Below are 24,645 nucleotides of genomic sequence, written 5' to 3'. Positions count from 1 at the left end.
TTCAAGATTCAGTTCAACTCCTATTTCTGCAGGAGTCTCCCACCTTCTGGTACCTTCTTCTCTGAGCTTACTTTTTTTTTTTTTTTTTTTTTTTTAAATTTTAAACCCTTGTTGACTTATAGGTGGAAGATTGGTAAGGGTAGTCAATGGGGGTCAAGTGACTTGCCCAGGGTCACACAGCTGGGAAGTGGCTGAGGCCGGATTTGAACCTAGGACCTCCTGTCTCTAGGCCTGGCTCTCAATCCACTGAGCTACCCAGCTGCCCCTCTGAGCTTACTTTTCATCTATGCTGTATATTTCTTTTATAAACATAGTTACTTACATGTTGGGGCATAGTTATATATTGTCTGTTCCATTAGAATATATACTTTTCAAGAACAGAAATAGCTCCTTCACATAGTAAGTACTGAATAAATGCTTTTGACTAATTAATTATTTAATATTTTGTATTTTCTTTTATTAGGGGGAAGTCTCTTTGTCCTCCTACTACTCTCACAGCTATCCTGGAGAGGGAAATACAGTCACGACCACCACCACCAATTCCTCATCACAAACAACAAACAGATAAGTAAGAATATTTTACTTGTGCTAATAGAAGTAGAGAATTATCCATGCCCTCTAATGGTACATCTCAGTCTGGAACTCTGATTATTTATGTTTTCTTTCCCAGTGTGCCTGCAGTACAGTAGCTTCTGTCAGAGTATCACAGAATGTTAAGGCTACAAAAGACCTTGAATCTATTCTAACTAAATTTTTTATAGATTAGGAATCAGACCCAAAGAGTTACATGTAGTAATGAAAAATTACATGTAGTTAAAAAGCAAGATAATGTCTGAGCTGAGATTAGAATCTAGGTGCACTTTGTTATGGTGCTGGCATATCAGAAATGTTTAAAAAAGAGGCTACCCAACCTTTGTCCATATCCTCTTTCAGTATATCAAGGGTTTCCTTCTTGAATTTTGTTTGTTGTGTAGATGCTGATGGCGTTTCTGAGCTCCATTTTTCTATTGCTCTCACTACACATCTCCCACGTAATATCCTCTACATTACATCTCCTGAGAAATTCTCAACTTAAATGTTGCAGTAATGCCCCCTCCTTCATTGACCTTTGGGTGACCCAGAAGACTATGCTTTGTGATCTGAAGCTATATGGCATCACTGGAAGAGTATTGATGTTAAAAAATGATGAACCTTTGTTTCAGGGAGAAGCTGTACAGTTTCCAAAAGCTCACTTTCTTCCTCATGTTCCATTCAGGGTCTAGCTTGTTTTGAGTATCTACAGTATGGTCAGTCCAACTGATGAACCAGTTTTATGGGCTTTCTATCCAGTTGCTTATTGTCTGAACAAGATAGTCTTTACATGCTTAGTTTTTCCTATTGGGTTTTTAGGTCAGATTCTTAATTAATTAGCCTTTAGTAGGTTCATCATTGTCTCAGGGATTAATACAGTCAGTCCAAAGTGTTTCTACAAACAAGAACAGGCCTGCTGGTGGTACCTTACCCTCTAAGAATATTCTTCCATTTATGCTGTATATTTCTTTGGAATTTCTTTATCCTTACTATTCATAGGAAAACCTTTTTTCCATTTGGACTAAGCACTGGAAGTCACCCACAATTGTTGCAAGCTTGCTTATTTTTCTCTGTTGGATCCCTTGTTTGATATTAGTGAATCAGCAGGCATATCTTTTAAAGTCTTAAATTATTTTTAATTTACATTTTTAAATTTAAATTAATTTATTTTCAATTTAATTTTTGATTAATGTTTTTCATTAGTTAAATTAAATATTTAAATTAAAGTAAAATAATTTAAATATTTTTAAATTAAATTAAAAATAAATTTAATTAATTTTTAATTTAAATTAAATTATTTTACCTTGTATACTAGGTACTCTGTTAAAACCCTTAAGGCAAATTTTTCTTTTACCAACTCAAATGTTATTTTAATCCACAAACAATAAGCTCAGTGGGAGCTGATAATTTCTGCATCTTCCAGGAAGTGGTATGACTAAAGGTGCAACCTGTTCAAGACTACCATTTATAAAAGTCTTTGTGTCATTCCTTCATCAAAGTACTCTTAAAAATATTATAGATATTCATAAGATTTTATAGAGATGGAAAAGTGAGAGTATAGTTATCAATAATTTCTGTCACCTTTTTTTTTTTTTAAGTTAACTGTATCTATTTTTGAAGGAGTATCCTCCCCTCTTTCAGGTATTAAGAATTGATCCCTCAAAGGCCTCAAAATTGTGACATGTCCTAACCTTATATGTAGTCTAGTTCAGCTTTTCTTATCCATTAGTGCAGTTTCAACTTCTTGCAGGATAAGCAGGTACTATGATATTAGATTTCCTATATTATAGTTGTTCTGTCATAGTTTTTAATAAATCTTGACAATCTTTTCTGTTTTTCTTATTATACTTCTATTTTCATCTTTAATGGTTTCAAATTTTATAGTTTAATTGGGTCCCTCAATAATAAGCCTTCTGTAAATAATTTTCCCTCTAGTGCTTTTCATTGTTTTATGATTTACTATTGCTTATAGTCTTCTACCTACCTCTTCCATAAGATTTTACAAACTAGTTTATATTTTGAACTGATATAGTCTTTAGCTACCATATTTCTCATTATAGTCTCTTTTCCTCCCCTCATTGTTGGCAATTACCATATTGGTTAAACTTCTTAGGAAGTGGCGTTAATATTGGTTAAGACCTGTTTTTCATCAGTTTCCCATTTTTCATTATCTCATTTTTAAGTAGGTCAGGTTCAATTTACCTCATTTTCATTGTTTTTTTTTTTTAATTTTTCTTCTAATTTTAGATGATTCTGATCTTTTTCTGACAAGTCTTACTATGCAAAGAGCAAATTAAAAAATGATTCCTATATGGTTTTCCTGTCAACTCTTAACATAATTTATTTCATTTTTTGTGATATTAATTTGATATTTACTTCTTTTCTTGAAACAAATATTCAGACTTCTATATGGTCTCTTTAAGTCTGTGGTTTTTCTCATTTCTTAGTCTTGATCCATGTTTTCCAAGATTATTTGTCTTTCCCTATTCCTGCTTTTTTTTTTTTTAACCCTTGTACTTCGGTGTATTGTCTCATAGGTGGAAGAGTGGTAAGGGTGGGCAATGGGGGTCAAGTGACTTGCCCAGGGTCACACAGCTGGGAAGTGGCTGAGGCCGGGTTTGAACCTAGGACCTCCTGTCTCTAGGCCTGACTCTCACTCTACTGAGCTACCCAGCTGCCCCTCCTGCTTTTTGCATTTAAAAGTTGCTGAGTAATTAGGCAACTGATGTCTCAATAGATAGAACACTGGAACCAGAATCCAGAATGCCTGGGTTCAATTGAGGCCTCAGACACTTTAGCTACATGACCTTGGGCAAGTCATTTAACCTCCATCTGCCCCATTTTCCTCCTCTGTAAAATGGGAATAATTGCTCTTACCCTCAAGGTTGTTAGGAGAATAAAATGATGTAAAATTTGTGCAGTAAGTTGCACCTTTTTAAAGCATTATATAAATTTTAGCTAATATTATCGTTACAGTATATGTTGATGTAATGAAAGACCTTATTGAATTCATGAGTTTTTCTACCACTTTATTCTCTACAGTAGATGTTAGCATAAGAGTTGCAGTTATTTTCTTGTTTTTTGTTGTTTTTTTTTTGGCAAGTGTTTATCATGAACTGTGCAATATGAGATGACCAGATATCTCAAATGATGTTACTTGTTGCCCTTGGACCAGTAAAAAACTCCTTTATTTGACTTTCTAAAGAGAATAGTGTTATCCTTCCTTCATTTATCTGTAATCTTTTGTTTGTTTTTTTTAAACCTATCTGTTAGATAAAGCTTTGAAGATATTTTCATTATTGTTGCATTAAAAAAATTAAAATGTGGATTGGTTATCCCTTCCCCTTTTAAAAAAAACCAAGTTACCTTCTGTCTTAGAATTAATACTCTATATTGGTTTCAAGGCAGAAGAGCTGTATGGGCTAGGCAATGGAGGTTAAGTGACTTGCCTAGGGTCGCATAGCTGGTAAGTATCTGAGGCCACATTTGAACCCAAGACCTCCTGTCTATAGACCGTCAGTCCTCTGAGCCATCTAGCCCTAGTTATCCCTTTTTTAAAAGTACAATCATTTGAAATAGTGGGGGAAAGTTTTTATTACTCAACTTTTTAATGTACATTGCATGCTAGAATATTGATATTTTATCTCCTTCATTTACATTGAACTTTATTATTAAATGTTTTCTAAATAAAGTCACATAAAATTATAGTGGAAGGGAGGGTGGGGGAGTGTGGTGTTTGTAGTAGATTTGAGATGTTGGATTTGGAATCAAAAGATCTTGTTTTGAATCTGTTTGAATATTTATGACTTTAGATAAACAAGTTAGCCTTAAAAATTTAGTTTCTTTATAGATAGAAAATACTACTTGCCTTTGCATATTTAAAGTGGGTGTAATGAAATGGATTTGAAAGTTTTGTAAACTGAAGTATAATAATTATTATAATACTGTTATTAATCCATCAGCCACAAAACATGGCTATAAATTGATGAGAATATTCTCATAACTTGCACACAAATTCTTCAATAAAGTCAAACTTTGTACAGATTAAATAGTGTAATGGATTTGACATGTTGAAACCATTTTTAAAGTTTGGCAAATGGTAAATAAATCAAATTCCAGAAAATATACAATTCTTCCATAGCATTATTTCCCCCAAAAAAAGTTGATTCTCATCAAATACTATTTTTGTTTCAGAAATCCTGGTAGCAGCGGAGTGCAGAAAGTAGCAAAGGAACCAGTGATTGACTACTTTGACGTTCAAGATTGAGGAAAATAATGTGCCAATCAGAAATCTAGAAGTCTCTTTTAGATATAATGAAAAGATTGATTCATTTACCAACTGACATAATCATTATGCAAGTTTTTAACTCCCATATAATCAGTGTTTAGCACACTGTTTTGTACTGCTAAGTTCAGAGCATGAGTGTGCTCAGAAATTTGTTGACTATTATTCCTGCCTGTACAGCAAGTTTCAATATAATTCAAACTCTGCTTGTATATTTACTGAGTACCTTACTACCCTACTCCCCTGGCTTTTTTTTTTTTAAGCAACTTGCTGTACCATTCAGTTATAATGCTAATTGGAAAGGGGAAGGGAAAATGTTGGTTTATTTTTTTTTTTTTTTTAAAGAAACCAGAACTGCCGTTTGATTTTATTATCTGTTGCATTATTGTAATTTTAATGGAATTGGAATGTCTTAGCTACTTGTGATGAAAATGAGATTTACAGTTTTCACTGGAATATCAACTTTGCAAACTGCATTCAGCACTAACTAGAGTTTTCTTTATGTTTATTCATCTATAAATAATTATCTCTGTAGTTTATGCCCCTCGCTTAATAAGTTATCCATTTCTAATAATCTTTAAAAAAAGACAGTTCTCTAGTTCATACAGTAAGACATTTATCTTCTCTTTCTGATATCAGATAGGCTATTTGGGGCTGGGTGTGTGTGTGTGTGTCTGTACATGCGTATGCGTGCACTTACACTCCTAATTCAAAACATGTCATCAAATTTACTGAAAAATTTGACAAATCTACAGCTGATGCACCTAATACATTTCATATCATTACATAAATCTTGATCAGAAAAAAACCATCAGATTTCTAGAATTTATCATTTCTGCATTTCATTTCCATTCATTTCTATTCATTTCAACAACAAACATTATTAAACAGATTATCCCATGCTCAAGAAACTTACATTTATTGGTTGGGGTGAGGACTTGCCCTTGGTCAATTCAAGCCTCCTAGAATATACAAGTTAGTTAGGTACTAAAGTATACTTTGCTTTGATGGTGAACAGTTGGGGGGAAAGGGAGCATGATTTATTTACAGAATTGATTAACATCTGGAAATTCAGTTTAGTTAATTCTAGTTATCATTCTTTTCACCAGGAATTATTCATCTGATTTCTTCAGTCTACCATGTCTAAATCCTGAGAGTCCTCTGCTGAGCCTCTAGGAAAGATTCTTTCCTATTTAAGCTTAGGCTTAAACTGCACAGACTCTAAATATATAGCTTCATCTTTACCACTTTCAGGGTCCCTCTGGTTCTGGCCCTATGTTTACTCCTATTTAGAGCCCAAGTACTTGTTAAAATTATAGTCCCTCCTTTTCCCAAATTTTAATACTGAGCCTTTTTGTAGTAATAAGAGGGTAAGGAACTAGTGGAAATAAAAAGATTGAAAAAGGGAAAGGCAATGAATGATGATGGAAGGAAGGGTTGTACCTTGAGAAAGAGAAAAGGAGATGAGGAAATTATGAATTGTGGAGGCACTTAATTACTGAAGTTTTATAGGTGAAATCATTTGTAACCTCTGACAGATATGGGCTGAGGGACTATAGGCAAGGTGTTTAACTCCTCAGTGTCTCAGATAACTCTATAGATAGGTTGCTAGTCTACATCAGTGAATTTGCACACACTAGAACAATGAAGATATAGGGATGGACCCCTTCCCTCAGTCCTACCCCCTCCACGATGGAGTGATTTGGAAGCATTGAGAAATGTTGCTCAAGGTTGTGCTCTGAAAAAGGACATTCGATTTGGAGCAGAAGACCCAAATTCAAATCATGTTTCTATTGTTATTCAGTCATTTTTCAGTCATGTCCAACTCTTCACAACCCCATTTGGGGTTTTCATGGCAAAGATACGGGAGTGGTTTGCCACTTCTTCCTCTAGCTCATTTTACTCATGAGGAAACGGAGGCAAACAGAGTTGAGTGATTTGCCTAGGGCCACATAGCTAGTAAGTGTCTGAACTCATGAGGGGTATCTCCCTGATTCTAGGCCCAGCACTCTACCCATTGTGCCTTTTAGCTGCCATGTTCCTTATTTCTCAGAAGAGTGGGCTGAACTGGAAAACTTCTAAAGTCTCTTCCAGTTCTAAATCTATTTTCCAACGATGATTGCTGAGAAAGACTGAACAACTTTGGGGAAAATAAAATCTACCAAAAGAGAATCAGGAAGGTGACTGGGAGATCAAAGCATTTTTCTACCATGCCTGAGGAGCACTCTGATGGGCCCAGAAATATGTGAAGTCACTTCCATTCCATACAAATTTATGAAAAAGGTGACTTCAGGGGCCTAGCCTAGCTCTTTCTCCACAGGGCCACTTTGGCTATAGTACTTGTTGGTTGGCTAGAGAACTCATCCTAGTCAACTCATTTTTTTCCTTTCTCAAGAGTCATGAAGTAACCATGCCACTTGCTGCTTTGTTGCCATTTTTTGCTTCTGACCAGGGTTTTTTACCCTGGCCCACTGGGAAGAACTCTCACTGCTATTCTGGGGTGCAGCTGTGTCTAGGTGATGGGTGAGCAGATTAGATGGAATCAGGAATGTTGCCTACAAACCAGGGATAGGAGGGCCAACAACAACTTGAAGGCAGAGAAGAAAATAATCCCAAACAACTGTTAGTAGGGAAGAAGAGGAAGGAATGGTCAACAGAAAGGTAAGAGATTAGTAAGGGAGTTCTGATCCTAGGGTCACTGTTCTTTGTACACATGCCCTTATTGTGACAAATACTTTCAGATTTTAAAGGTACAGGAGAACCAAGGTGTTAAGATTAAAAATTATAAAGGCCGAGATTATAAGGGAGATTAGTATTTTAATTAAAGCCATGCCGATAGAGACAAATCATTAGGCCACGCGCCTGTAAGTATTTAAACTGCCGCTTCTTCCATTTTTACCTTTCGAATCTCCCACGCCAGGTAGCTAAAAAGAGACCGCCCATCCTCCCTCCAGGAGTCTTATACTCTCTCTTACATCATCATGCTTCCTGTCTGCCTCCATTTTTACAAGAGGAATCATGGGAAATGTAGTTTCATAGTCCCCACATGTCGATAGGGACACTTCCCTGAATTTAAAACAAACAAAGGTATCAGCAAAAGAAATAAGTTGCATGCTTTATTCTGCCAGACTTTATGCTTTGCTTAAGGGAACCTCCTTTAAAATCCCACTAGCTTCCAGTCCTTACACCCACAAACATTTGGAGAACCAAGAGCCAGATACAGGGAGTGGAAAGTAAGGGGGGAAAGGGAAGAAGGGTTTAAGGAAAGTATTGCTGCCACTGCAGTGGTTATAAAGATGAGGTTCTGGGACCTCTTCTTGGCATAACTGACCCAAGTTAGGCCTTAGAGCAGTGATGGTGAACCTATTGTACAGGTGCCAAAGATGGCATGCAGAGTGCTCTCTGTGGCCACTCAGCTGCTCCTCGCCTCACCCCACCTCAGTTTGTTACTAGAAAGGCAAAGCTGCTCCCCTTCCCCTCTCCACCATTCTTGAGGACATTTTTTCCAATTCCCTGCCCCTCTGCCTAGCAGCCCAGTGGGAGCATACAGTGGGTAATGTGGGCATCTCATAGACGGCAGAGCTGGAGGGGTGAGGAGCACTCAGGGCACTCCCTTCCCCCCTCTCTACACTTGCCCAGGACATTCCTCACGTCACCCACCCCTCTGCCCTGTAACAAAAAATGTCCAAAATCTTTTATTAGAGATGAGTGGCACTCAGTCTGGGGGTCCAGTGGGGGCAGGCGCTGCCACTCTATCTCTAAAAGATTTGCCATCATTGCCCCAGAGTCTAAAATCAGGCTTCATTCAGTAAGATTTGGTTTTTTTTCAGTAAGACATATCAATACTGGCTGTAGTAAGTATGACTAAACAAATGGATGATGAAAATTCAAGAGTATGAAGGACAATGCTAAGTGAAGTTTTGTGAGTCTGGACCTGTGATTTGAACAGTGCAGGGAAGATGAAGAACCATAGATTTAGAGCAGGAAGGTATTTTGAAGAGAATCTAACTCAACCCCTTCATTTTACAGATGAAGAATGTTAAGTGACTTACAAGATTTGACCTCATTTCTCTTAGACTCTTTAGCAAATGCTCAATCCACTGAGCTACCAACTTAACTAAAAAATATAAACATCAGAAGTAGGATTTGCCCTTCTACCTCTTCTGACTCTCATTTCAATACCCTATCATCTATACTAGCCAGCTGCCTCAAAAAGCTAAAGATCATGAAATCCTCAATCCAATCCAGGGAACCTATAATCCTATTTTTTTTTTTAAACCCTTACCTCCAAGGCAGAAGAATGGTAAAGGCTAGGCAATGGGGGTTAAGTGACTTGCCCAGAGTGACACAGCCAGGAAGTGTCTGAGGTCAGATTTGAACCCAGGATCTCCTGTCTAGACCTGGCTCTCTATGCACTGAACCACCCAGCTGCCCCCTATTTTTCTTTTTTAAACCTTACCTTCTATCTTAGAATTGATGCTAAGAATTGGTTCCAAGGCAGATCAGCAAGGAATCAGTTAGGAAGTTTCTGAGGGTAGATTTGAGCCCAGGCCCTCCCAACTCCAGGCTGCCTCAATTCTATAATTTCTAATCTTATTAGAAATGAAAAGGGGGCAGCTGGGTAGCTCAGTGGAGTGAGAGTCAGGCCTAGAGACAGGAGGTCCTAGGTTCAAACCCGGCCTCAGCCACTTCCCAGCTGTGTGACCCTGGGCAGGTCACTTGACCCCCATTGCCCACCCTTACCAATCTTCCACCTATGAGACAATACACCGAAGTACAAGGGTTTTTTAAAAAAAAAAAAAGAAATGAAAAGATCATTTAACTAGTATGTGTATCAGAGGCTGAAGTTTAACCCAATTCTCACTCCCAAGCCTGACTTTTCCACTATATCCCACAGCTTCTCAAGTAGAGAACAACTTGGTTTAATGCATATTTAAGTCCCTAGACAATTTTATAAATTGGAGATTAATTTAGGAGAGATAAGGTATAGCTAAACTGTACTTATTACTTTTAACATATATTGATTTTATATCTAATCACCCACTTATTAAAACCTTCCTCCCTTGACATTTGCACTTTCTTTGTTCTGCCTTTCTGCCTTCTTTCACTACCTCAAAGCTGATTGTTCCCCAATACTCAGCGTACTTGGCTCTTTGCTCTCTTTCCTGTATATTCTGTTGGCAGATGGATTCTCATATCTTCAAACATCATCTGTTCAGAAGATTCACATGTATATCTGACTAAGCTCTGGTCCCATATTTCTTCCTGCCTGGAGGAAATCTTCATTCTAATGTTTTACCCTCACCCTAATTTTTAAATGCCTCAAATAGAACTCATCATTTTCCACTGGAAACTTAATTTTCCTGTTTCTGTCAATAAACAACATTCTCCCAGTCATTTAAAGTTCAGTAATTCGCTATAACAAATTTCCCTTTTTCCCCTTATGTCACCACTTTGTTTGAAAATCTGTGGGCCCAATCTGATGGTATTTGTCTGTAGTCCCTGCTGCTGGGGAGGCTGAAGCTGGTGGGTCACTTGAGCTGCAAGAGAGCCAGACCTAATAAAGTGTCCCCTCTAATTTCAGCACCAATATGGTAAATCTCTTGGGAGAGGAGAGCCATCAGAGCTATCTAAAGTGGGGCAAACCAGGGAGAATGGGAAAAATGGGGGAAAAACTTTCTTGATAATCAGGATTGGTATTGGATGGGGAGACTTAAAAAAAAATTTCTAGTGACTCCCTTTTTCAAACTCTCCTTTGAAGTCAAAGCTCAATCTAGAATTCAAAACTATTATCTAGCTTTAACCCACCTTTCCAGCCATCCAAGCTTTTGTTCCCATGTTTGTAATGTCTACTAACTTGCCCATTGATGTCCAGGTCATACCTATTAGACCTCTTATCACTCCAGCCAAAAGTTATATTGTTAGCCCCTCCCTGACCACTCTGGCCCACATTGCTCTCCCCATTATTTTTCACAAATGGGTATTGTTTTATTCAAATCCAGCCTCAGACACTTCCTTGCTCTCTCACTTGGATTGCCTCAGTTTCCTCATCTGAAAAATGAAGATGATAGCACCTATCTCCCAGAGTTACTGTAAGGATAAAATGTGATAGAAAGCATTTTTCAAGCCCTAAAGCACAAACACTAGCTATTATCATTATCAGCATCAACTCCCCAAACTTGATCTTTGATTCCTGTCAATATGTAGGAAATTCTGTCACTTTGGTTCTTTTAGATCTCCTGCCTTCCTCATTGCCCAGTACAATGTTATGCATATAGTAGGAATCAGAGAAACTTTGAGCTTTAGAGCCACCATAGCATATCTGAAATGCAGCTATAATCACATGTAAAATGGAACTATTCTTGTCAACTCATGTTGGACCTATGTGCAAGATGCAGCTGAATAAAAAGAAAATGCAATCCTTGCCATCCAGAGCTTTCATAGGGGTCAGGGAGAGGATTCAACACTGAAACAGGCAAGTATAATGTTATTTGAAGAGGGGGAATCACTGGCAGATCAGTAGGAAATCAGTCAAGATTTGGAGGAACTGGCCTCTGAACTGAGGTCTGGAGCAGGGAAAATGCATTCCAGGAATGGGAGCAGCTTGATTTCAGGTCTGAAATATCCAGTTCCAAGAATCAGCTAGTAGACTGGTCATATGAAATAAATGGGGAAAGGAGCCAGAATGTGAAGGGCCTAAAAGAAGCAGCTGTCTTTTATCTTAGAGCACGGGTTCTCAGCCTTTTGGGAATCCTGGTCCTCTTTGGCAGTCTGGTGAAGCCTACAGGAAACCATGGAATGTTTTTTAAGTATGTAAAGTACAAAGGAAACCAAATATATTTAAATATGGCAATCAAAATACTTTAAAAAAACAAATTCAAAGTATGTCATTAAAATTTTAATACACAGAATTACAAAAAGAAACATGAAGTACAGTTATCAAAATATTTTTTAAACATTCAAGCAGTCATTTCTAAATGTACAAATTACATTTGTAAATTCTATACAGAGGAAACCAATTATATTGAAATAATTACAAGAAATCCTTTAAAAAGTTGAAGCTCTGCCAATGTTTTTTTAAGCATAAAATACAAAGACCAGTTATATTTAAAATTATGAAAGAAATCGTGAAAAAAAATCCTAAAAAAAAACAATCCTAAGCACTGCCAACTTAAAAAAAAATACAAAGGTAACCAATTATATTGAAGTTATAAGAAGTTCTAAAAACAAATTCAGGCACTGCCAAAACAATGTTTTGTTTTGTTTCGTTTTAACTAAAATTAAAAGGACTACAAATCTTTTGTTGAAACCAATGTTGAAGTTGAGTTTAAAAGTGGGCAGCTAGATGGCGCAGCGGATAGAACGCTGGAGCTTGAGTAGGGGAGACCTCAGATACTGGCTCAGAGCAAGTCACCTAATCCTGTTTGTTTCCTCAACTGTCGAACTTGACAAAGTGGCAAACCACTCCATTACCTTTGCCAAAAACACCCAAAGGGGGTCACGAAGAGGCAAGTAGCACCCTACTGAAGAGGCTGAACTGTTAAAAAATGCTAAAATAAAATTTTAAAAAGCTTAAATTAAATACATAGTTTTAAAAAGTAACCAATTGTATTGAAGTATTTTAATTAAAAAAAAATTTTTTTTAAGTGTAAGGACTCCCGTGGCTTAAAGGGTCCGACAAAAACCCCAGCTTGTTTTTTTATTTTTAATTTTAATAACAAATTTCCACGTTTTCCAAAATCATATGATCCATATTGTCTCTCTTCTCAACCCCCTCCTGGAGCCGACAAGCAATTCCCCAGTTGTTTCTTAAGGAGAAACATCGATAATTTTTGTTTCAGGAGAAGGCCCAGTGTAGAAGATGAATCGGAGGGAGCCCCTTTTCCTGAGGAGACTATAGGCAGAACTGTATGCCCCAACCCTGATACCCCGAGCTGGAGACCTTCGCGCCCTTCAACTGGCCTCAGGTTTTTACCAGCGGCTTGTCAGAGTAAAATCCCCTAAAGCCCCGCCATAAAAGCCTAGGGACGTGCCCACGGCCAAATTCGCCTCTTATTGGCTCCACTAGAAGTTTCTCCTCCACCCCCATCCTTCGGTCAGCTGGTTTGTCAGTCGGAGAGCCAGGGAGAGGAAGCTTCTGGGAATTGTGGTTTACTTCTCCCTCGCGGACGCGAGAGGTGACGAAACTGCAAACTCTCATTCCCATGCGTCACCGAGGGCAGCCGACCATGGGAGCCTCAAATCCATCTTCCCTCCAATCAGCGGACTGCGAGTCTGGAAGAACTACAACTCCCGGCAGACAGCCCGGCTCAGTGTTTTGAAGTCTATCCTCGAGGCTTTTAGGGAGGTGTCTCTCCTGCACCTTCTCTTTTCTCGACTCCCTGACGGGAAGCAGAGTTAGAGGGCACGAATCATGGAGGAGAAGGTGCCACCCACTTTGGCCAACACTAAACCGCACCTGGAGAAACTGACCCTCGGGATCACTCGTATCTTGGGTATGGAAAAGAGGAAGGGACGCAAGGAGATGGGGCGGCTGGGGTGGGGCGGAAGAGCGGAGATTAATGGGGGGAAGGGTACAAGGCTGGGGAAGATGTACCTGGACATCACGTGGTAGTGTCTATGCCTGCAGGTGACTGGGGACTGAGAACCGGTATGGTAGAGTCAACCCTGCGCTTTGGGGTTTCCGATCTCGGCAGCCGACGCAGCACCTCCCCGGCTTGCCATCCATATTTTTGAATCAGGGTGGATCCCCTCCCCATCAGGCACAGGAAACAAGGTCCTTGGCTAGACTAAAGCACCCTGCTCTGGAAACTCCAGCTTTGTCTCAGGCTGCCAAGGCGGCGATGGGGAGCAACTAGCTGGGGCTTTGTTCTGGGACAGAGAGCAAGCCCCGAGCTCGTCCTGTTCCAAGAGTTGGAAGAAATGGAACCCGGGAATCAGAATGAATCCCCAAGTCCTTCCTCTCCCAGGCCTTAAGTTCCAGGGACATTGAAAGGATAACCACTGCTGGAGGATGGAGCAAAAACCAACAGGGTTTTGGGGGCAGGGTTACTGAAGGTAATATTGCTAACACTAATAATAATAGTAGTATTTATATAGCGCTTACAGTGTGCCAGGCTAAACGCATTACAGTTAATATTAATCATTATAACATCTAAAATTTATATAGCACTTATGTGCCAGACTTTGTGCCAAACACTTTGCAATTAATTATAATAACAAAAGCAAATGTATAGCTCTTACAGTGTGCTAGGTACTGTGCTAAGTGCTTTATAATTAATATTTATATAGAATTGACTATGTGCTCCATACTTTGCAATTAATTATTAATGATAGTTGACATTTATATAGTATTTGCTATGAGCCAGGCACTATGCTAAGCTATTTACATTTAATAATAATAATAATAAACATTTTTGTAGAGCTTACTATGTTCCAGACACTATGCTTGTTAAGTATTATATTATTTAATCCTCACAAAACAACCCTGGGAGGTAGATGTCATTATTATCCTCATTTACCATTGAGGAAACTTAGGCAAATAGCTTTTTTGTTGTTGTTTTAAGTGACTTGCCAAAGATCACACAGCTAGTATGTGTCTGAAGTCCAGGTTTGAACTGAGATCTAATCTAATTAATTAATTAATCTAAGCCCAGTGCTCTATTCATACATATACATATATACAGACTATATTTTTAGATCAGACCTGTAATTTCTTTGGTTGTAAGGAACTCCCTCTTACCAATCTGATCTACAGCTTCTCTACCATTTGTAGGCTTGTTGAGAGTTACCTGAAGCACTGAGAAATGGTTGGTTAGCCCAAGGCCAGTAGATGTCAGAGTTGGGGCACTTGAACTTGAACCTAGGTCTTCCTGACTAGGAGACCAGCTCCCATTACCCTTACTGTCATACTGTTATATATTATATAACCTCTAATGTTATATATTATATAACCATTATTGTTACATTCTAAGTGTTCTGAGGTTTTAAAAAACTTTCCTGACCTTTTAGATTTTGAGGTTCCTCTGTTTTTTTAACAACAAACTGATGTTTCTGAGGCCCACTGTAATGTTTTCAAAGAGCTTTAAATAAATTATCCCATGATCCTTAATAATCCAGTGAGATAAAGGCTAAAAATATTATTATCCTGGTTTTACAAATAAAGAAATAGTCCAAGAGATGTTGTGACTTACCCAGGATCACCCATCTAACAAGTAACTGAGTGAGGATTCCCTTATTTCCTCCCCTAATTTCCAGGTTCTATTGACTAGGCTATGCTGCCTCTCAGCTTTATATACCCTCCATGACAGTAGCTGGACTACTTTCATTGGTTGAGAAAGTACCTGATGTTGTTAATTCAGCAAAGTTTTAAAAATGATTTTATTAATAATACTTTCAGTTCATTAAACAATGTGATTATAATAGTATCTACATACTAACTAGATGACACAGTGGATAGAGTGTCAGTCCTAGAGTCAGGAAAACTCATCTTTCTGAGTTCAGATTTGACCTTAGACCCTTACTAGTTGTGTAACCCTAGGCAAGTCACTTAACCCTGTTTGCCTCAGTTTCCTCATCTCTAAAATGAACTAAAGAAGGAAAAAGCAAACCACTCCACTATCTTTGCCAAAAGATTGTAAGAATTTAAATTTAGGTTTTATGCTAAGAGAATTCTAAAGTAATATTGTGGTTGCCAATTTAAAAATATTACAGCTTAAGTCAAAATGACTTTTAACAGCTTTATTTACAAAGAGGTGGAAAGAGTGAAAGTGAAAAAATGTAAAGAAACAGAAAGTACTGCCTAGCTACAAATACCCTGAGTTTAATCCTAATGTCTCTAGACTGCAAATGCGAATCCAAAAGTGAATCTCACCAGAATCCAAAGTCCTAATCAGGAAGCCGAAATCCGAAGAACCAGGAGACCCTGAAGAATCCACCAAGAACCTTCAGTGCACACGAGGCTAAGACCTCTCAAGAATATCACCAGAATTGAAGGGAGTGTCCCACCGAAGCTCACCATCGAGCAGAGAGGGTCTCCTCTCTTCTCGATGAAGAACCAAGAAAGGAACCACCGCAAGCCAATGTAGGATCCAGGGAAAAGAGTTTCCTCTTCCAGTCCAGCTCACCAATGCAGAGACAGGGACTGAATCCTCAAGCTGGCCTTTTTAAAGCATTTTCTTGACATCACTTCCTGTTGCTCCCCCACTTTATGGGAACCAATCACAGTCTTTCAATTTGCCAAGCACTGCCCAATGGATAGGGCAGTGGCCTCTGGAGTTGTCACCCACTCTAGCAAGTGACTTGTGAACTCTCATACTTAGTGTCTGGTAAGGTACTAAGTAGGGGTACTTAAGTTTTTGAATGATTAATTTAAAAGTTGCTGATTGATAGACAAAGAGAGTTTGATTCACTCTTCACAAGATGCCTAAATGGTGTTATAAAAGAGTCTAACATGACTGAAAAGACTAATTGGTAGTATCTCAAAGAGATAAAAAAAAAAATAAAGAAAAAAGCCCTCTCTGTACAAAAATATTTAGAAGTAAAGGCAGCTAGGTAGCACAATGAATTGAGCACTGAGTTTGGAATTTATGAGACTCATCTTCCTGAGTTCAAGTCTGGCCTCCGATACTTACTAGCTGTGTGACCCTGGGCAAGTCACTTAACTCTGTCTCAGTTTCCTCATTGGTCAAATGAGCCAGAGAAGGAAAAAGCAAATCATTGCATCATCTCTGTCACAAAAACTCCAAGAGTTGGATATGACTTAACCATAATACATGTAGCACAGCACAGGTATGTAGCACAATGTAGTAGGCATCTAAATAAACATGTATAATCAAGTAGAATATGCTAGAGCCACTTTATTTAGTCCAAATGTCTTCCTTGTTTGTTATATTGAGTCATTCAATACAGTAAAAGTTAGGGATCCTCAGCCCCAATAGGTTGGGAAGTGCTCATCTAGAATAGAAGAGAGCTTCCAGGCTGTCACTATCTTCTCTTTTTGGTTTCTTCCCCTTCACCCCCCTTTTCATAATTAGTATAGAGCCTTTGCAGAGAGAGAGCTCATAGTTGTTCATTGTTTTACAAGGTATATGGATGGTTAGTGTGAGCCCAGTGACTAAGCATGCCATTCTTGACTATTTCAAATTGCTCTCCATTGTATATATAGTTGATAGATATCAAAGTCTGCTAGGCAGCCCAACATGAAGTTCTTCTGCAGTCATAAATGGTCCCAATTGCTATAAGTTCATGACTTATAGAGAATAACTCCTATTATGGAGAACATATACTTATTAATTATCTGAGTGCATGACTTGTGGTCCTTCAGTAGCACCTAGACTGTACTGGGATATTGGTGAAGTGAAATCAACCAACCAGGTCTGTTGTTTAAAAACCGATTAGCAAAATATTTAGTGTCTATGATGTAATAAGCATTGTACTTTGCTTGGGTACACACACACACACACACACACACACACACACACACACACACACACACACACCAAAATAGCCCCTGTTCTTAGTATGCTTATACTGTTAAGAGTTCTTCACTTGGGGTCCATGAACTTTTTTTTTTTAAACCCTTACCTTCTATCTTAGAATTAGTACTATATATTGGTTCTAAGGCAGAAGAGTGGTAAAGGTGGGCAATGGGGGTTAAGTGACTTGCCCAAAGTCACACAGCTAGGAAGTGTCTGAGTCCAGATTTGAACCTGAGACCTGGCTCTCAATCCACTGAACTACTGTAAGAAATTTCTATGGCACTATGCCTTTAAATTTTCTTTTGCTTATCTAAGTTTGTCTCCTTTTCTATGCTGTAGATAGGAGAAAAATGACTGCCATCGTGTTCTCACAGAGGCTTTTGATTTTTATTCCTTTTTCTTTTTAACGACAGGCACTTTACCTAAGCTGGCTCTGCCAAAATTGTAACAATAAAAAGAGCCAGTAATGGATGTTGATAGAAGGGAGAGAGAGAGAGAAAGTCTGTGTGGTGACTCTCTCCTCCAGCACTCTCCTGGGGCTGAATATACACTGGGAGACTTTAAGGGGGTGTCACCCCAAAGTTGGGTGACATAGATGGTTGTGCTACCCCACGGGAGTTAGGGGCAATGCTTCCCTATAAGAGGAAGTATGTGGTACCCCAATCCGATCCTGAATAAGGATGAGGTTCACTCAAACCTCCCCCAAGTCGGTTAATTTCACAGTGGGTGGCCTGGCTCAAAATTGGAGGCAGCCAGACCAAATTGTGATTCCCCTCTCCCTTGTTGTCTCTCAGGCACACTGGAAAGCTATCTGACTGTTAAATGGCCTTTATTATTCCCAAATCAGGGATTGAGGAAAGGGGTGAAGGGCAGAAGGATTTTGGGGGTGCCATCTTCTTATTCCTATGGGGTCTGTCACAGGTAGGAACCCTAGTGGTTCCAACTCCTAAGATTCTCCCCCACTTTTCCCCTTCTATTTCTATTTCTATTTTCTATTTCTATCTTTTCCTATAATTGTAAGCTTTGACTGAAAAGGGTCTCTCAGCAAGGATGGGTAATGGGTGAAGGAAACTGAGATTGCTCCCAATGGAGTCCAAAATCTTAGCTGACTAGATGGTTGTAGTCTTGAAAGATGAATTGTTTCGAAATGGCTTTGATCAGGGAATCAGGGTTTCAATTTCCAAAGAAAGGTCTTCAGGAAGTCTTCCAGACCAGATCAGAACTGGATTGTCTGCCTCCTCACTCCTCTCAGCCTGAAGACCCTCTTCTCCTCTCCTCCTCAGAGAAATTCCCCAGAATCCTTTGCTGGTTTCCATTGTCAGCAACTGCCTTCTCCTCCTTTGGTTCCATCTCCTTTGCACAAAATCCCATCCTTATACTACCCAGCTGCCCGCTCTATGAACTTTTAAAATATATATATTTTGACAAGTATAGATATCCCTTCCACATTGCAACTTTTTCCATCACAGTTTCCATATATGAGGATGTATCAAAATTAACTGGGAATTATTTGGTAGTTTTTTGGAAGCCACAGGTGGTACCTGAGGGCTAGATGACATAGAAGTTTAGAAACTCAGAAATGCACAAAACATATGTATAGTATTGAATAATATCAACATATTTTATCTTGTAATGCCAAAAACATACACAATTTTTTTCTTTAATGTTAAAATAAGTAAAAAGTTAAAGTTTGCAGAAAGAAAAGGAAAGCCAGCAGATGATACACAAAGGCTAGAAATGTAGAGATATCTTAATATTGACCTACATATATATAGCCTATAAATATTTAACCCATATTTTACAATAAGATACTGTAAACACCTCATAAAAGACAAAAGAAAAAATTCAGACTTTCTTCTGTGGTACAAAAGGAAGGCCAAAAAATTTTATTTGGATTTTCCAGATCACAGGGGTGCCCTTCCCCTAACTTCTGAGATGTGAAAGGAATACCTATATTTTTCAGTATAATTGATTTCCTTTTAATCTTGTGCATTTTATTTCTTTAAAAACATTCTAGGAAGGAGTCCATAAGCTTCACCAGACTCTTGACACATGAGAAAAAAAAATGAAGAATTGCTGTACTAGGGAAATATGACATTTTCACAAAAATTTACTCAAGGTCACTCACATATACCAAATACAATACACATTGATGATCAGTGGAATTAAAAGCTTAGGGAATGAGGAAAGGGTTTTTTTGGGAGAAAGCTCAAACTGAGCCTAGAAGGAGTTTGGGGGTTCAAGAGGTAAAGATGAAGAAGGAAAGCATTGCCAGTATGGCAGTAACCTAGGCAGACGTAATGGTGGGAGATCAGGAACAAGATGGAGGCCAGTTTGACCAAAGCATAGAGTTTGAGAAGAGGAAGTGATATGTAGTCAGGCTGAATAGAATTGCGTGGGAACCTGGAAGGGATTAGACCAGGGGTGGCAAACCTTTTAGAGACTAAGTGCCCAAACTGTACCCTCATGCTGCATGTAAGCCACCCCCTTACCCTAGACAGGGGAGGGAGGAAGCATTCCCATTGGGGGCTGCTGAGCAGAGGGACACGTGATGAGAGAAATGGCCTCAAGTGCATGGAGAGGGAGAGGGAGCAGCCCCCTCTAACCCACTGTGCCATACATAGGTTTGCCAACATGGCTCAAACTCACACGGATTTGTGACCCTGGACAAGTCACTTAATCCCCACTTGCCTAACCCTTACTGCCCTTTTGCCTTGGAACTGATACTTAGTATTAATTCTAAAATGGAAGGGTTTAAAAAGAATCACAGCAATTCTGCGTGGGGTAGTACAGGGTCATACCCTTTCTAGGAGCAATGGTGATGTGGACTTGATATGGCAACAAAAACGGTGATGATAAATAATCAGCTTCGTGGCATTTAACAAGATCAGATGCCAGTGCTGACAGCTGAGCCCAAGAGCATTCTGGGATCTTCTAGGGTTTTACCTTCCCATCAGTCCACATGGGGGCAGCTCTGCCTCAGGATGGGTCTCCAAGGGATTCACTTCCCCTGACTGAGGAGCAGGACCTCTGGAAGTTAGATGGTAGCCACTACTGGTTATGGGGGCAGGAGGTGCCAGAGGACTTGGCAAGATGCTGCCATTAGCCAGGTCCTGGTGTCCCAGCTGGGTGGCTGGAGACTTCAATGGAGTTTCACCTGTGCTGCCCTCCAGTAGAGACATTAGTTTGGGTTCCGTGATAGCTGATTATTAGGGAATTAGACAGCACAGTGTGATTCTGGTCACTTTTGAAAAATTTACACATATCTCTAAAGCTGATGAAGGCCAACACCAAAGGATGGCCAGGCATTTACCTGCCATATCCTGCCCAAGGCCACCCAGATGGGAAGTGGCAGGTCTTGGGAATCCAAATCTAGCCATAAGAGAGCTGTTTGAGAGGAAAAATGCTGAATATTAATCAAGTTTCTGCATTTCTGTTTTTTTCCTTTTTAAAACCCTTACTTTCTGTTTTAGAATTGATGCTAAGTATCCGTTCCAAGGCAGAAGAGTGGTAAGGGCTAGGAGATTGGAGTTAAGTGACTTGCCCAGGGTCACATGATATCTGAGGCAAGATTTGAACCTCCCTTCTCTGGTCCTGGCCCTCTATCCACTGAGCCACCTCACTGCCCCTCGGCAATACTATTAATTAAAACAGTCGGCAAGCTTTTATCAGTCATCTAATATAGACCAGACACTTCTCTAAGCATTGGGGATATAAAGAAAAGTAAAACAGGTAGCTCCTTAAAGAGCTAATATCCTTTTTAAAAATTTCATTTTTATCGTCATGCAACACACACAACAATATTGGTCATTGTTGTAAGTGCAAATTCATACATGACCAACCCCTCCCCCCCATACCCTAAATTCACTGATGTGAAAGACAACTCCAACAGTTCTTTCTCTGGATGTGGATAGCATTCCTCATCGTAAGTCTTTTAGGATTATCCTGGATTGTTGTATTGCTGAGAGTACCCAAGTTTTAACAGATAATCATTATCCAATATTGCTGTTACCGTGTACAATGTTCTCCCAGTTATGCTTATTTCTCTTTGCATCAGTGCCTGCAGATATCTTCCAGTGTTTTCTGAAATCATCTTGTTTATCATTTCTTATATAGCACAATAGAATTACATCACCAGCATGTACCATAATTTGTTCAGCCATTCCCCAATTGATGAGTATCCCCTTGATCTCCAGTTCTTTTCCACTATATAAAGAGCAGCTATAAATATTTTTGTACAAATAGGCCTTTTCCCTTTTTTACTATCTCTTTGGGATAGAGACCCAGGAGTGGTATTACAGAATCAAAGACCTTTGGGCATAGTCCCAAATTGCCCTCCAGAGTAGTTGGATCAGTTCACAGCCCCATCAACAATGCATTATTGTCCCAATTTTGCCACATCCTCTCCAACACTTACCACTTTCCTTTATTGCCATATTGGCTAATCTGATAGGTGTGAGGCAGTACCTCAGCATTGTTTTTAATTTTCATTTTCTAATCAAGAGTGACTTAGAACATTTTTTCATATGATTATTGATGGCTTCGAGGTCTTCATCTGAAAATTGTTCATATCTTTTGACCATTCGTCAGTTGGGGAATAGCTTGTATTCTTATAAATTTGGCTTGATTCTCTATAAAATTAAAGAACTAGACCTTTATCAGAGAAATTTGTTATAAACATCCCTTCTAATTTTGGTTTCATTAGCTTTGTACAAAAGCTTTAAAATTTAATATCAAAATTATTCATATCATAATCAATATTCATTATTTACCATTCATACTCGCTCTTGTTTGGTCATAAATACTTCCCTTCTCCAAAGATCTGTCAGGTAAACTAGTCTGTGATCCCCTAATATAGTTATGGTATCTAAATTATATATCCATTTTGACCTTATCTTGGTATCTTGGATGATTGCTGCTTTATAGTACAGTTTGAGATCTAGTACTGCAAGGCCTCCTTCCTTCACATTTTTTTCATTAGTTCCCTTGATATTCTTGACCTTTTGGTCTTCCAGATGAATTTTGGTTTTATTTTTTCTAGTTCTACAAAATAATTATTTGGTAGTTTGATTGGTATGCCACTGAATAAATAAATTCATTTAGATAAAATTGTCATTTTTATTATATTAGCTTGGCCTACTCATGAGCAATGAATATTTTTCCAGTTGTTTAGATCTGACTTTATTTTTGTGGAAAGTGTTTTGTAATTGTGTTCATATAATTCCTATGTTTGCCTTGGCAAATAGATAAGGAGCTAATATCCCAATGGAAGGAAGACAGGATGTACACATCTGAGCATATATAAAACATATACAAGCTAAATACAAGGTAGCTTGGGAAGGAGGACACTAGGCACTATTGGCAGGAAAGGCTTTTCATAGAAGTGAGCACCTAAGCTGAAACTTAAAAGGACATCAGGCATTCTGAGAAAGTGAGAGCTTTCCAGGCACAGGAGACTGATCACAGACACAGATACTGGCTGTGAAGTATCTCACGAGGAATGGCCAGGAGGCCAGTGTGGCTATGATTAAGATCATGGAGGGAATAAGCTCAGAAGATTAGAAGGGTATTTAGTAACTTCATTAAACACTTTCCTCAATAACAAATTAAAGATCGTGACTCCTTTGAGGTAATGAAGGCAAGGGGCAGGAATAGAATCATGATTTCCTGAATTCTCACCACTCTTCCTAGAATATACAGTGGTACCTCAATACACGAGCATCTTTAAGTCACGAGCAATTTGAGATAGGAGTATCCAGTGGATATTTGACTCATGAGCTTCTGCCTACGGGAGAAGTCTGAGGTGGATGAGGTAATCAGTACAAGCTAAATTAAGGAAATGTTGAGGATTTGGGAAGAAATTAAACAGTTTATTGAAAAGACACACCCAGAAAAAGTTGCAACAGATTGTGCGTTGGAGTTGTGTGACAACACTTGTTTCACACATTATGGAAACGTTCTGAAAGGGAGGAAGAAACAAACTTCTGTGGAAAGATTTTTGTTGAAATGGTCTCTAAGTAAAATCGAGGAAAGTATGGCAAAACGGCCAAAATTCAATGAAGAAAATGATAAGTAAAGTAAAAAAATACCAATTAAGTTTAGCAATAAAGTTACATATTGTTAAGTAATGTGTAATGTTAATTTTGCATTTAAATGTAGTGTTATGTGTGTAGAGATGTTAAGTAATAGCATACAAAATGAAAACCTCCATCAGCATCTTCGCCTGAACTTGAAGGTAAATAACATTTCATAAGCAAGTTTATTTCTTTAGATTTTTTCTTATTATCTATAAATATATTTATTTGTTATTTATAAAGTACATTTTTGTATCTAAAAGCATATGACAAAATAATCCACGTGGTTTTTGGGGGCCAGAATGGATTAATTGCATTTCCATCAATTTAAATGTAAATTGAGTTATGAGCTTGGCCATGGAACGAATTAAACTCGTGTGTCAAGTTACCACTGTATAGATATTTCTTATTTTGCTCTCTAATATATTCATGTGTAAGACAGGGACAAACTTTTGCAATGGTTGTGTTTCTAAATTCCTGTTCTTAGAAGGTAGACACTTATATTCAGGAAAATTCATGGTTCTGCAAGTGGTATTGTATTGTATTCCTTTTTACTGGGGAGGCTGAGGCTGATGAAAAGCTTGGGTTTAGGGTGCTTTGAGCTGCCCTAAGGCCAGAACTAATTGAGTGTCTGCAATAAGTCTAGCAGCAGCATGGAGAAGAGGGCCACAAGGCTGCCCAAAATGGGGCCAACCAGCTTAGAAAAGAAGGTTCTCTACTAATCAGTAATAGGATAGGGCTTGTGAATAGCCCACTGTGCACTTCTAGTCTAAGCAAGAGGAGAAGAAAGTCCCAATCTCAAAAAAAAAAAAAAATTTCATGGCTGAGATGAGAAAACATGGTGCAGTAGAAAGCTTTGGAATGTCAGCAGAGATACAGGTTCAAATCTTGCCTCTGATACTTCTAGCAGGACTTTCTTGTATTCACTTTTTAAACCTGTAAAATGGGGATGATAGGTCAAAGAAAGTAACTGGGAAATGGTTGAATTAACTATGCATGTAATGAATTACTTTGCAGTAAGGAGTGATAAATATGAAGAATTCAGAGAAAAATGGAGACTTGTACAGAGTGATGCAAATTGAAGAGAGGAGAACCAAAAGAACAACAGGCACACTGACCACAAGAGTATAAATAAGGTCAACACTTTGAGACAACAGAAGTAGGGGTCAAATACAATTTACAGTGTTTTTTATCTCGTTTTGCTAATTTTTTTTATTTTAGGTATTTTTCCTTTTTA

General features: G+C 38.5%; 2 protein-coding genes across 4 annotated transcripts in view; both read left to right on the top strand.

Moving 5' to 3' along the window:
• NFX1 (nuclear transcription factor, X-box binding 1) overlaps nucleotides 1-5,693 on the top strand; it is a 104,981-nt gene extending 99,288 nt beyond the window's left edge. The window contains exons 23-24 of the mRNA XM_044661536.1: nucleotides 464-568; nucleotides 4,765-5,693. Of these exons, the coding sequence (XP_044517471.1) occupies nucleotides 464-568; nucleotides 4,765-4,837 (178 nt within the window). The 3' untranslated portion in view covers nucleotides 4,838-5,693. The remainder of the gene's footprint in view (nucleotides 1-463; nucleotides 569-4,764) is intronic.
• A 7,484-nt stretch (nucleotides 5,694-13,177) lies between these two features.
• Nucleotides 13,178-24,645, top strand: part of LOC123235388 (tubulin polyglutamylase complex subunit 2-like) — a 35,088-nt gene continuing 23,620 nt past the window's right edge. For all 3 annotated transcript variants that reach the window (XM_044661525.1, XM_044661518.1, XM_044661511.1), the window contains exon 1: nucleotides 13,178-13,350. In XM_044661525.1, the coding sequence (XP_044517460.1) occupies nucleotides 13,269-13,350 (82 nt within the window). In that variant the 5' untranslated portion in view covers nucleotides 13,178-13,268. The remainder of the gene's footprint in view (nucleotides 13,351-24,645) is intronic.

This window comes from Gracilinanus agilis, chromosome 1, assembly GCF_016433145.1.
Source record: "Gracilinanus agilis isolate LMUSP501 chromosome 1, AgileGrace, whole genome shotgun sequence".
In the NCBI taxonomy this organism is placed as follows: Eukaryota; Metazoa; Chordata; class Mammalia; order Didelphimorphia; family Didelphidae; genus Gracilinanus; species Gracilinanus agilis.
Note: the sequence above shows the minus strand (reverse complement) of the source record. Positions and strands in the feature narration are given on the sequence as shown.